The sequence below is a fragment of the Pituophis catenifer genome, unplaced genomic scaffold (assembly GCF_029215685.1).
Source record: "Pituophis catenifer annectens isolate HBS135680 unplaced genomic scaffold, rPitCat1.0.hap2 SCAF_2, whole genome shotgun sequence".
NCBI classification, from domain to species: Eukaryota; Metazoa; Chordata; class Lepidosauria; order Squamata; family Colubridae; genus Pituophis; species Pituophis catenifer.
The window spans coordinates 145,988,640-146,001,988 of NW_027256882.1; the positions used below are offsets into that span (position 1 = coordinate 145,988,640).

General features: G+C 35.0%; 1 protein-coding gene across 1 annotated transcript in view; it reads right to left on the minus strand.

The window, feature by feature from the left end:
* The window catches only part of CEP112 (centrosomal protein 112), a 276,604-nt gene that overhangs the window by 24,537 nt on the left and 238,718 nt on the right, over window positions 1–13,349 (minus strand). Inside the window, exon 24 of the mRNA XM_070934742.1 lies at window positions 4,004–4,093. Coding sequence (XP_070790843.1) covers window positions 4,004–4,093 — 90 coding nt within the window. The remainder of the gene's footprint in view (window positions 1–4,003; window positions 4,094–13,349) is intronic.

Below are 13,349 nucleotides of genomic sequence, written 5' to 3' on the forward strand. Positions count from 1 at the left end.
ACAACCTGTGGTCATGTGATCACGTTGTGCAACACTGTATGCAGTTTTCCAGCATAAAACTCACATTGGATAAAATGCTTTTATACTTATGACCACATGGTTTACTGAATGACCATAGTACTTCATTTAATAAACATCATAAAACTCTGCCTGGTCACATTGTGCCTCAACCTACAACAGCAACAATTTACAACCAAAATTCTGGTCCCAATTGTGGTCATAAGTCAAGGACTACTTGTATTAGAATATTTGGGTAAGTGCATTACTACGTCAATTTTTTTCTATAAGCTAGTCTTAAAAAAAAAAAAAGCTACAGCATTCTACTTCATAGATGGCAAACATATAGTGGAGTAGAGGTGAATTTTCCAGGTAGCAATTGATTTCTCATTATGGAATAAATGGTGTAATTCAACTTTTCACGAAGAAGCTGTCCCTGAAGGATTTTACAAAACAACTACCAATTACAGACATCTCTTTCTTGGAAAATGGCTAGTTAGCTACAGATGTATTTGAAGGAAACTGCTTGTGTTGACCAATTTGTATATGATTTCAGGTTTGGATACAAATCTGAAACAGATTTGGTCACATTTGTTGTTCCTCCTGGATTTTTCAGCAGCACCTGGTTCCTTAAGCACGAAATCTTGACGGGACAGCTCTATGGCCTGAGAAGTAAAAAGGCAGCATTGCATTGCAATAACTCTGTTTCTAGCTGCAGGCTTGCTACAAAAAATAGCTACGGGAAATTCCTGTTCAACTTATTTCACTGAATTCTGTTCCTTCCCTTGTCCTACTTAACATATTTTGGGTACTATTATCTACAAGCTTGGGACATGATAACACTAATGTACTGTATCTCTCCTGAATCAGGAGTGCTAGACAGTTGTCTAGTTGTAGTGATGGGTTGAGCAAGGATCAATAAATCAGCTGATCCTGGTAAGACTGAAGTTCTGACTAAATCCAGAATTATGGAGATAATGTCTTCTATATGACGGCATGTCTGAATACATGAATGCAACTTTTGGATCCAAAGCTTTAACTGTGGGGAGCACATATGCACTTCAAGCTGATATAGTAGATATAAAACTTTATAAAGAAGAATAGCATGATTTTACTTATTCATTCCCTAATCGTTCATAATTTGTTATACAAATATTTTCTTGTCCGAAATATTAGTTATAAAATACATTTTTCATTCATTCAAATTAAACCCAAAAAACCCCAAAACAGATCTGCCTAGATGGTCTTGGACTGATACTGTACCTTTTAGCCTTGCTATGAATACTACTTTTAAAATATAAATATTAATTAGCTGACACTAAATAAAATGAGTATCGACTAGTTATCCTTCATTGGATTTTTAATTTTTTTCCAATCACTTTGTTATATAGAAGTGAAGAAAGTTTTAATTTATTATTTTAAAAAAAACATAGGAATATTAAAAATGTAATCCTTCCTAGGATTCTACCATTTCATGTTCACATCATGCTGCTACATATATAATCCAGATATTAGTTGGAATTGAATTAAAATTAATTGAATTGAATTAAAATTACATTAAATAATTCCCCTAGTAATATGCGTGTTCATGAATGTGAAATTCAAGTGAGGTACCAGAGTGTACTAGATATTCAAGCAGTTTCTTTTCCATATTTTATTGTTCCTTTTCTATTTTGAGTACACTGAATATTTGACTTGAAACTGAAATATTGGATCTGAAGTACTAATCTATGATCTTAAATAAACAAACATAAATAGTACTATTTTAGACTAAATTTGTACAGTAAAATAAATCATAGAAGAAAATGTAGAATTTAAAATATTTATATACTTTTTTCCCCCTTCAGGGTGCATATAAATGTGGATATGAGATAATAGCCACTCTATCCTAGAAGGAACTTCTCTGACTTGTTGACCTATATCCTTATTTTCTTCTAAGACAAGCATGGAGAAAATGGCTTGGGCAGGGATGAAATGCTCCCGGTTTGGACTGGATCGGGCGATCTGGTAGCGATTGTGGCAGGTGATTTGGAGAACCGGTAGTGATGGCTGTGCGAGGCTCCGCCCACCCACCCAGGTGTTGTTACTTCCTAGTTTTAACCAGGAAGTAATGTGTTTTTTGCCCTCTGTGTATGCGCAGGTTTTGCGCATGCGTAGAGAGTCTGGGTGCGCATGTGATGCGCGCTCGCTTCGCTCGCATGCATGCGCAGCACATGCACTTCCGAACTGGTAAGGAAGGTAAGTAGATTTCACCCCTGGGTTTGGGGCATAACAACAAACTTAATAAATAAAGTTCAAGCATATTAGTGATGCTAACTTTTTTTTCCTTTCTAGAAAAAGCTTAAAATATTTCAATACTATTCTTAACAAGCAACAAAATTAAGTGTTTGGTAAGAAAGAAATTCATTGATGTTTATGCAGCACTTTTTTCCTTTTAAAATGCATGAATATCATGAAATCTCTCTTCTTACAAGCAAAGTCAATGAGGAAGGTGTTAGGAAGTCTCAAATGGCAACTATGTGAAATCCTTGCAAATGACCCACAACAGTTTGCTTAACAACAGCAAGTGGAAGTGTTGTTGCTAAGCAGTACATAGTGTCATGTTGCGCTTTACAACCACATTACTTAGTGATGGACGTTCTTGTCCCTAATTCCATTCTTAAATGAGAACTACCTGTGTTTGTTTGCTGTGTATAAACTCTTACCACAAATTCCTTCTTTTTAAAAGGAGATAACTATTATTACAGATAATTAAGAATAAAAGGAATTAGAACTTTAAATAATCCCACAAGGCAGTTTCCCAACCTTGGGAATTTCCAGGATGTGGACTTCCACTCCCAGAATTCTCACTAATAGTCATGTTAGCTGTACTGGCTGTGGAATTCTGGGGGAATTCCTGGAAATTCCCAAGGTTGGGAAACCCTGCCCTAAGGCAAAGATCAGGAACATGACTAAAAGGGAAAAAAAAGAGAGATATCAGTAAAAATATAAGCTACTACATGAGTATACCAGAAATTTAAAGCTTCTATTTCTACTTTACATCAACATCTAAAGATATACAAATAGACAGCTGCTTCTACAACAGAGCAAATCCTTTCTTTCCTTCATGCATTGTATGTACACCATGCAAATCTAATCCAGGAGGCTGGGAAACCCTTTGATTTTAGAACTGTGCAGAGAGATGCACAAAAGAATGTCCCATCATACTGTCAATTCTGCTGGCAGATAGACAATACTAGATATCAACCAGAAGGGCATAATTTCATTCATTTAAACAACATTTTAAAATTCTAATTTGTGAACTAATCATGGTTTGAGCAACCCCAGATATCTCAACTAGAATTTGTCAGGCAAGAAATAAGGGACAGCAAGTGAATCTAAGGCTTATATCTGCTCATGTTTGTAATGCTGATCCCCAGAGTTTAATATATGTTCCCACAATTTTTATTTTAAAAGTAAATGTATAACATGAGTCTTGGGACATATGAAACCAAGTATTGTATACACCATTTCTAAATCAACCTCCTTTTTATACTTTCTACTCAGAAAGTATAGCTTGCCAAAAGATTGATAAATTAATAGCTTAAATAAATAAATAAATAATTTTATACTATCTTTATAAATACAAAAATAGTATTCTCATCTACAATAAAGTGCCTCATCAACAGCTAAAAAAGTAACCCGAAAAAGAGGGCATTAGCTCAGGATACAGAGATCTTTCTTATGAATAAAAATAAAATATAAATCCTACAAAAATCAACAAAACATCTATTGTATTATCAAGTAAGACACGGGCATCAAACTCGCCACATCACATGACTTTTGTGACGTTTTTCCCATTCACGGGGCTGGGGTGGGTGTGGCCTGCACGTGAAGCATCTGGCCCATGGGCCGCCAGTTTGACACCCCTGAAGTAAGAGATTATTTTCATATATAAATTTGTGCATCTGTGCTTTTCATTGTCCTTTCTCTAAAAATCAGAAATCTCTCAGCAAAAGAATTATACCTGTTCCTGTGCCTCCAGATCTTTCTGTTGCAGCTTTTCTTCTGCAGAGTGCACCTGATTGTGGTAACTTTCAATCTCATCTTGTAAACCCTGAAACAATATAAAAAAAAAATGCAATGTATTTTTCCAGAATTACAAGCAAACAAAATAAAAGAAACTGTGCTTGCACCATTCATGGATTTCTTAAATTCCTTCGTGACAGTTACCCATGTAATAAGTCTCCCCCTTCCTCTCACTAAGCAGCCAGTTCCTTTCTACAGCAGCCCTGGCAGGCCAATAATTGTATTAGCTAGAATAAGACATATAGTATTACTTTGCTGACAGAGAAAAAATAATATAAAAACTCCTGCGAGCTCTTGTTTATTGCTTCTTCTATAAGGACAACATTAGGCCAGTGGGACCAATTTACTGAGAATATAAAACAGCTTCCTGTGTTTTATAACTTAGGTGCCAAACTGAACTGCATCTATAACAAGAGATCCCAAGATTAATTGTTCGCAATGAACTGCATTTATTTTGCAATATGATTTAAACCTGTGAATACTGTGGATCTATTATCCATTTTCCATTCAACTATGCTGAACAGACTAGTCAGCAAATACAGAATGTGATTCATTTGGGAATTTAAGACACATTAAAGCAAAACCTGTAAAGTGCAAAACTTCTAAACTGGCTCAAAGCAACTAAAATAACTCACAGTACAAATATTTAACAGAATCCTCTTCTATCTCTCTTAAACAATAATGGAATAGTGTATGTTTAAATCATTTACAGGATGAATGGCAATTCAGATAAGATAAGAGGGGTACTTGTGATAGATCTTGCACAATTGTTTTAAAGTAATGCCAAGAGTTAACTTAAAACTATTAACGAAGTTGTACAGCTTCAACTTCTTCTGATGCCAAAACGTTTAGTCAATAGCACAAGAGAGCTTCAGATCTCCTCCGTTCTGTATTATTATGCACTGTACAAATAACAAAGCATGTATAATGGAAGTCCATCAAAAATGCATTGCAACGTAACAGCCTAAACTGATTGCTAAGAGAAAGATTTGCTGTGTCTTTTCTTGTCCCTTCATCTTTAAATTGTTTTTCACTATATTATACAAAAAAAAAAAAAAAAAGGTGGGGGGAGGGGACACTCTTGAATGTAAATTTTGTATTATGTGAGCAGGCTTATGCCTGTGAGGGGATAAAGCAACATGATATCCACAGGCACCTTCTGTTCTGTCTACAAAGTACTTTGGTATTATCCGCAATTTATTTTATGTGAGGGAAGACTTCAAAGTAATGAGCTAACCCTCCATGCTGTCTGCCATCTTTATTCCACAGAATGCCTCTGGCTCCCATGAGACTCAGAGAAATTCTTCAGAAATAAAGGCTACGAGTGGCTGGAGGCACACTCTTGCTTTTAAATTCTCCTGGCCAGCTGGGAGGCAGAGGGAAGGAAAAGACTCTTAGCATCGAGGGTGCCTTTAAAAGGAGCAAGATTTAGAGGTGACAGTGAGGCAGGGGAACAAATGGAACTAGGAGAGATTGGAGAGAAAGCATTTACTCTATTTGGGTTTTGATGAAACCATATATTGTCATAATTATTAATTAACAGGTTAAAAATTAATTCAGATGTTGTGGTGAGGTTCAGATCCCACTTCTACTTTATTCATATTCTAAAAACTAATTTATTTAATTTTACTTATCTTTTTGCATTGTTTTTTTTTTAATATAGATGTTTGTGACATGGTGAACAGAAATGGCAAAGCAGCACATTTAGAAATCACTGCCTATTGCCTACCATGTCTTTCACATTATTCAAAATTCCAAATGCTCCCACCAATGGGAAAAACTGTCAAGAATCACATGCAATAGATTTCTATTTTGTACATTGGACTATACGACAAATCCAACCTTTTAAAATGAGCTTTTGGCTCCTTCTGGCAAGTACTTCTAAGATAAATAATACTTTCTATATAGTTTGCATTATGGAGAAAAGAACATGTATAAAATTAATTGCAACAATTTGCACATTTTCAAACACAATCTAATTAAATTAGCTATACTTACATTTTTGAAATTAATGGAATAAATAAAAAAGGATTACTAGGTTTATCTGGTCTCACTGAATCTTACTGAATCAAAATGATTTCCTATCTAGATCTTTTGCTTTGGAGGCTGGCACTCACTGGTTATAGTCCACTGTAATTTTTTTCTCTTTCCTTCTGGACAAGATGGACAACATTCAACAAAGTTAACTTATCATGGATCTTCAAACTATACACTGGGGCCATTACCATTCCAAACATATGAAGGGAATGAATAAGGAATTAGGGTTGACATTCTGATCCTTAATATCAAGGGAGACTGAAACCAACATTTTAAAAAGCTTGTACTGATAGTCTTCAACTTACAACGGTTCATTTAGTGACCATTCGAAGTTACATCACTAAAAAAAGTAATTTATGAAACTTTTTTCACTCTGATGACCACTGCATCAGACACTTGGCAACTGTCTCATATTTCTGATGGTTACAGTGTCCCAGGGTCATGTAATCACCTTTTGTAACTTTCTGACAAGTAAAGTCAATGGGGAAACCAGGTTCACTTAACTGTGTCATAACTTAATAACTGCAGTGATTCGCTTAACAAGTGTGGCAAAAAAGATTTAAAATGGGGCACAACTCACTTAACAACTGCTTCGCTTAGCAACAGAAATGTTGGGCTCAATTGTGTGGTAAGTTGAGGACTCCCTGTATTTGCATTAATTTCAAAGCAGCAACCATCTCCCCTCTCCTCTAAATCTCATCACAAAATGATGGGTGTATTCTGAACTCTTTTTTAGGCTTGTGCCTAAGCCTACTGCTATTTAAAAATCTAGTGAAACCTATATTTATTTAGCTCACTGATAAGAACAGAAGGACAAGGGCCACTGTATAATGACTACTTCTATTTAAGGAGAGTAATTCCAGTATGCTACAAATCAAATTGAAATGCCATTTCCAATTGTGCAACACTGGTGTAATGTACCATTTGTTCTTCTATGATGTGGATTGGGGCGATTGTTAGAGAGTTAGTGAGGATGGTCTTGCTCTGAATCAGGATTTATCATCAGAATTATTAGATTGGATGATTACATCTCTTTTGTGAAGCTAGTCGAGAAAACTGACAATAGATGCTTCAAAAGTAGAAACTCTAGAAAGCAATGGCAGAAAATATGGGTTTTAATTGCACAAATAATATATTAGAGTTTATTATTTTAATTTGCAGTATTAGTGAGATCAGTCAAGCATACTCATGCCATCTCACTCTTAATAGATGATAATAAATATGTACCCTAAAAATAACTCAACAATTTTGGAACATTTCTGGTTTTAAAAGTTAATAGAAACACTGTTGTGCAAGCTATTAAAATATTCAGCTGAAGACAAAACTGCCCGTGTTATTGTAAAGTGAGAAGAAGGTCAGTGTTCTGTATTGACAGCAAATCAGTTTGCAACATTTAGATTATTATATATGTTTCTTTCACCACTTCTCTTTACACAAATGAAAGATAAACATTATGAAGGGAAAAAAAGGAAGAAAGCTGTGAACATCAAAGGCCTCTCCCTTTCCCACACCAATCTGCCAACTAACCAAACTTTCCAGTCAGAGCTATAATAAAATAACAAGTTCACATGATGTTCAAATGATTAGTTTCTAAATGTGATCCCAGTCATGAATTACCAATTCAGTAATGCTGGATCTTATGACTTCTACATAGGACCCTTTCTTATATTTATTAATTTGAATCTTGCTTTTTATTTAGGCGTGCAAAGGGCTCCCTATTCTTATTTTCTCTTGCTACGAACCTTTGAGGTTCTTTCTTTAAAACTGAGTGGTCCATAATCATCCAGTGAGATTCTGCACTAAGGGTGGACAAGACCTTGAGTGTCTCCACTCCCCAATACTAGTACCATGTCTTCATCACATGATTATCACTAGCCAATCAGCAAACAGTATGGATACTTCGAATTTTTGAGAGAATCCGGTAGAAAAATATAAAAATATGTTTTTACCAACAAGCCTATACTGATGCCAAATTTTCATTGCAAACATTCTTCTGAGTCAAAGTGGCCTCTAAAATCAACAACGAAGTACCAGATCTAAGCTGGAAATTAATGATGAGAATATTTAAAATTGTACCATGTTTTTTTCTTCTTCCATTCTTGAAAGTTACTTGGGTACATGTGTTGGAATCAACCTATGTGAAGACCTTCAGTATCAATGAAACTATCGATCTGAGAGTAATTCACATAACAAAATAATGGTGTTTTATTTTACACAAGGCCAGCTGCTTTGTATGAGTGACTCATTTCTGTTGTCACTTAGAAAGTTCCTACATATTTGCTACATTGTAAAGGCTAGGTGAAGAAATGAAAATTTATAAATAAATGGCATCTGAGCCTTTTCTTACCAAATGAAATGTTACATGAGATTGAATCATTGATGCCTTTTCTTCTAGATATAAAAGAGGTATATGTAATAGTAAATATTGTCAGGCAACAGAAACAATAATAGACACCTTATATAAGTTCATTTGGAATCCATATTTATTCTGTCCAAGAGAAAGTTGTCTTCACCTGCTAAAAAGCCACCTTTCTTCAAAACAGTGCTTTCCGAATCTGATTTCCCTAACTATCTAAATTCTGTAGTTTTTAAAAAATACTATTAAATAATTAAAGTTTTGGGATGCAATGAACATTTGCTATTTCAGTTATTTTTCAAGGACTTATGAAGAGGTTTGCTGTGAAAAGTTATATTATAGCTGACCTTTGAACACGGAAGTATTATGTTTTGTTTTCTTATTCAGGTGCCCCATGTCCCATCTCATCCCATGAAAGTTACTTAAAAATCAGATAAGGCCTACTATAACAATGTGAGTGCATTATGGAAGAGGCAATTTATTTGATTTATTGATACAAGGGAAAAAGATACATAACGTACTTTAGAAATGTGTTACTTTAACCTAAAGCAGAATGAAAAAAAAAATCTTATAATCTTGTCACCAAGGTCACCTGACCAAGCTTTCTAAAAAATTTTCTCTATTTAGAAGAACATGTCTTATGGCTGATCCCTTGACCTGCAATTATCAAGGATTAAAAAAAGAGATCATGATTAAATAAGGCAGGCAAAGTTTTCAGGGTATGTACCCAGCAGTAATTTTTACTAAAATTTTGTAAACATAAACTATATCAGAGCTGATTTTATTTATTCATATTTTATCAACACATGCTTCCATATGGTTACATTCAAACTTTTACATGAAGAAATCTTATGGTGACATTATTTAAGTGGGTAGGCCTAGGAATCGGGTGGGGTGGGGTGGGGTGGGGGGGACTCAAGATTTTTGTTATCCTAAAATAATAGAAAGGTATACCTTTGTTTCTTGGTGTCTGCCTATAAAATTTGGGAACAGGATTTCCGGGGCCTACAACAGAGACAACTTAGAAGCCGTGTTGCTTTCTTCTGGCATAAAGACTCTAGGAGTACATGACTCAAAAACCTCAGCAATTGAGCAATCCTAAGTGATTTTCATGGCTTATGTAGATAATTTGAATCCATACTGAATCTTTCAAAATGATTTCGACCAGATGTTTACCATAGAAAAAAATATCATGGGACAGTTTTCCAAAAGTAGTATGAAGTATACATTAGAATACACTAGAATACACTAAAGTAATAGAGTGTACACCACTAGACGATTCAAGAAAAATTCTCATACTGCTAGGGAAAGAAGTCTTGTAATAGCAACCTGACTGACCTGCACCTTAAGGCCTTATGAAAATGTTTACCTTTGTGTGCAGTTAAAATGCAGCATCATTCTTACGGCTATTTGGAGCTCATTTATCAAATGCTTAGGAACTATACTTTTGTTCATAAAGTGATGTTTTGATGAATGTGTGCATAAGATTTTTATATGCATTGTTATAAATAAAATGAAGGGAACAGGAAGAATGAATAAAGAGTTTTGATGTAGAATTGTTAGAACATCCACTCATACTGCATATTCAGTTACCTCTTTACAAAGCCACCTATTTGTGAAAGAAATTTGAAAAACAAATTCTTGTTAACAATCGATTTATCTTATAGGACTTTGTTATAAAGCAATTTCACAAGCATGCAAAAATGGATCAAGTAACTTGAGGGGAAAAACAACTTTACTAAGCACTCTGCAAAGAATATTGTAATAGTTAAATCTTGTATCTGTATCCCAATTTTCTTATGAGATGCTTAGAGCAGCACCATATTCGTATAGTTCTACAAGGGAGGTAAAACTCCAAGAAAAAGACTGTCTCAAGTCTGTCTTGGCAACTTCATATCAATTAAAATTCTGAATTTTCCTTCCCTCCCTAGAAATTTAAGACTGTAGGTACCATTCCTGTTGTGGTATGTGGACTGTATCATTAGTTTGACAGGATGTGGACTAACATTACAAATCAACTTACAAATGAACGATCTTTATAAGGAGATATCATTAGTTATTTTTCAAGAGCCATGCAAAAATGACCCAATGAGATATGATATTATCCCATTGGTTAAAGTGAATTTGCTGTGGTATGTATGATTTTTGTTGGAAGTCACATTTTAGCTGTTTGCTTTCCTATTCCAATTATGATGAAAATTGATCCCACCAAGTTGGAGTTTCATTTCCAAAGCTAAGGAGAGTGTTGGCTGGGGAGGGCAGCTTTTTGACATGAAAGCAGGGGAGGAAAAGCTCCCTTTTTCTGCACTGCTGTTCTAATGAGAATCTTCCCAGTGTAATTGATGATTTTAAAAAAAGGAATGCAACCACAAGCAATACATTGTTTATCCTACATAGTACAAATTTAGAAATCATTATCTATCCCTGTTGACTATACCAATTATCATCATAATTCCTCACTTATTTTGGATAACAGCACTTATAGACATAAAGGTAAAAGCATATCAGACATTAATATAATTGAGAGAGTCCAGAGATATTTCATGAGAAGAGTCCTCCACTCCTCTACTCGCAACAGAATACCTTATGCCACCAGACTTGAAATTTTGGGCTTAGACAACTTAGAACTACACCGCCTTCGGTCTGACCTAAGTGTAGTACATAAAATTATCTGCTACAATGTCCTATCTCTCAATGACTTCAGCTTCAACCACAATAATACACGAGCACACAATAGATACAAACTTAAGGTAAACCGCTCCAAACTCGATTGCAGAAAATATGTCTTCAGCAATAGAGTGGTCAATGCCTGGAATGCACTACCTGACTCTGTGATTTCTTCCCCAAACCCCCCCAAATTTTAACTTTAGACTGACTACTGTTGACCTCACCCCATTCCTAAGAGGCCTGTAAGGGGCGTGCATAAACGCACCAACGTGCCTACCGTCCCTGTCCTAATGCCTCTTTTTATTCGTATCCATTTCATGTATTCATAATCATGTTTATACATTTCATGTATTCATAATCATGTTTGTACTTTTATCTGTAATCTTATATATACTTGGCAAAAATAAACAAACAAACAAACAAACAAATAAATAAATAAGGCACATGCAACATTGTTACACTTCCACCAAAGTGATACCTATTTATTTATTTGCAGTTGCATACTTTTAAACTGGTAGCTTGGCAGGAGGTTACTCATCATGTGGTACTTGGGTCTCAACTGCCAACCTTCCGATTGACAAACCCTGTGTTTTAACCACTAGGCTAATGTGTCCCCTATTATAGACATAGGCATCAGATAACATAACTTCTCTAGAGAAACCTACTCCAGCAAGAGCTTTCTCTTCTTTGATTGTACAATTGAGACCCCCCTCATTGTATAAATCTGCAATGGGCCATCTCTTTAGTGCAGATTTGATTTGTCTGGAACAAAAACAAAATCACCACCAAAGAACGAAAGCAGAGCTATAACACCACTTACTAAGGCTTAGATTAGGGTTCACAAAAATACACTGTTACTGCATTGGAAAAACCCTAAGGAAATGTTGACTATGCTTGGGAATTATTAGAATTACTGCTTAAAAGGAGAGGAGATATTTTACGATAACATGAATTGGTTTGACATGATGGTGCTTGTAAAATGTTTGCAGCTTAATTCACAGAAAAATCCCTTTGTCTCACAATGGCTTTAGCAAAGTAACTATGTGGATAAAAATTAATTCTGGAAAAACCAGAGTAATCAAAACTATTTACACCACATCTTGACTAGAAATATCTTCCATCTTTCTTCATAAAGTTGTTAATGTTTTTTTTAAAAAAATTCTGGTCTAAAATTATTTGTATTTACCCAAGAGACTGAGCATACATACTTGTTAACATTTCACTAAGAGTCAGTGACATATATTTCATAGAATTATTAAAATGACAAAGCAAACAAGTTTCAGGGAGAACTGATTAAGTGAGGAATTCTGTCCAATATAATGAGCTTGTAAACAGAAATAATTAGCTCTCTATATTTGTAAAAAAAACCCAAATCACAAGCAAGAATTCAGAACTGCTTCAGAAGTTTCATATTTTCACTTTTAAAGAAAGGATGATTTCAACCGGATAATCAATTTGACTTTTTAGAACAAAACTGATTTCAGTCCCCACTCTGGGTGTTTGGAGCCACCTTGGGGAACTTCTAAATGTCAGCTAATTGCTGACATTTCCTGCCTTTTTGTGGCTCGCATCTGACATGCCGTGGCAGTGACAGGATAATGCTGGGCCAAGTGGGAAAAATCTCTGATCATGCCAGTAATATCCCACATTTTGAAGGGAGAAACGTCATGAGATTAGAGGAGCAACTGCATGGCTCAAAAAAAAAAAAAAGGAATCTGGCCTACCTAGGCTTTCCAGAGGAGAAGTTAAAAATAAGTAGATTATAAAGAGAAAAGAAATGCAACTGGTAAGGATAAAATAGGGGAAAACAGTACTACTTTCAAACGGTACTTTGATAAAAGATAAAACTTTTCTCTCCCACTCTGGATTTGAGGTTCAGGAACAAACATGGCAACATTGTCATGGCAATGTATGCGCAGTGCATTGTAGTGAAACAATAATAACTAAGTCCCTAATTTTTCTAGATTGAGTCCCATTTAGCAAGAATTGATTCTGAAGATTAAGCAAACTATGATATCTTTATGTTGGGGTGGGCTCATTTAGTTAACCTATTTATTACAGATCCTTTTTTATGTTTTAAAAATGCAGTGAGATATTAAATGTATGCCAAATATTTTTCTGCCCCTGGTTTCCTTTAAAATGTCACCTGCTATGATTGCTTAATATCTCAGATTTAAATATGATCCTGTTGATGGACTGGCAAGAAAATAAAATGCTGTGTCAG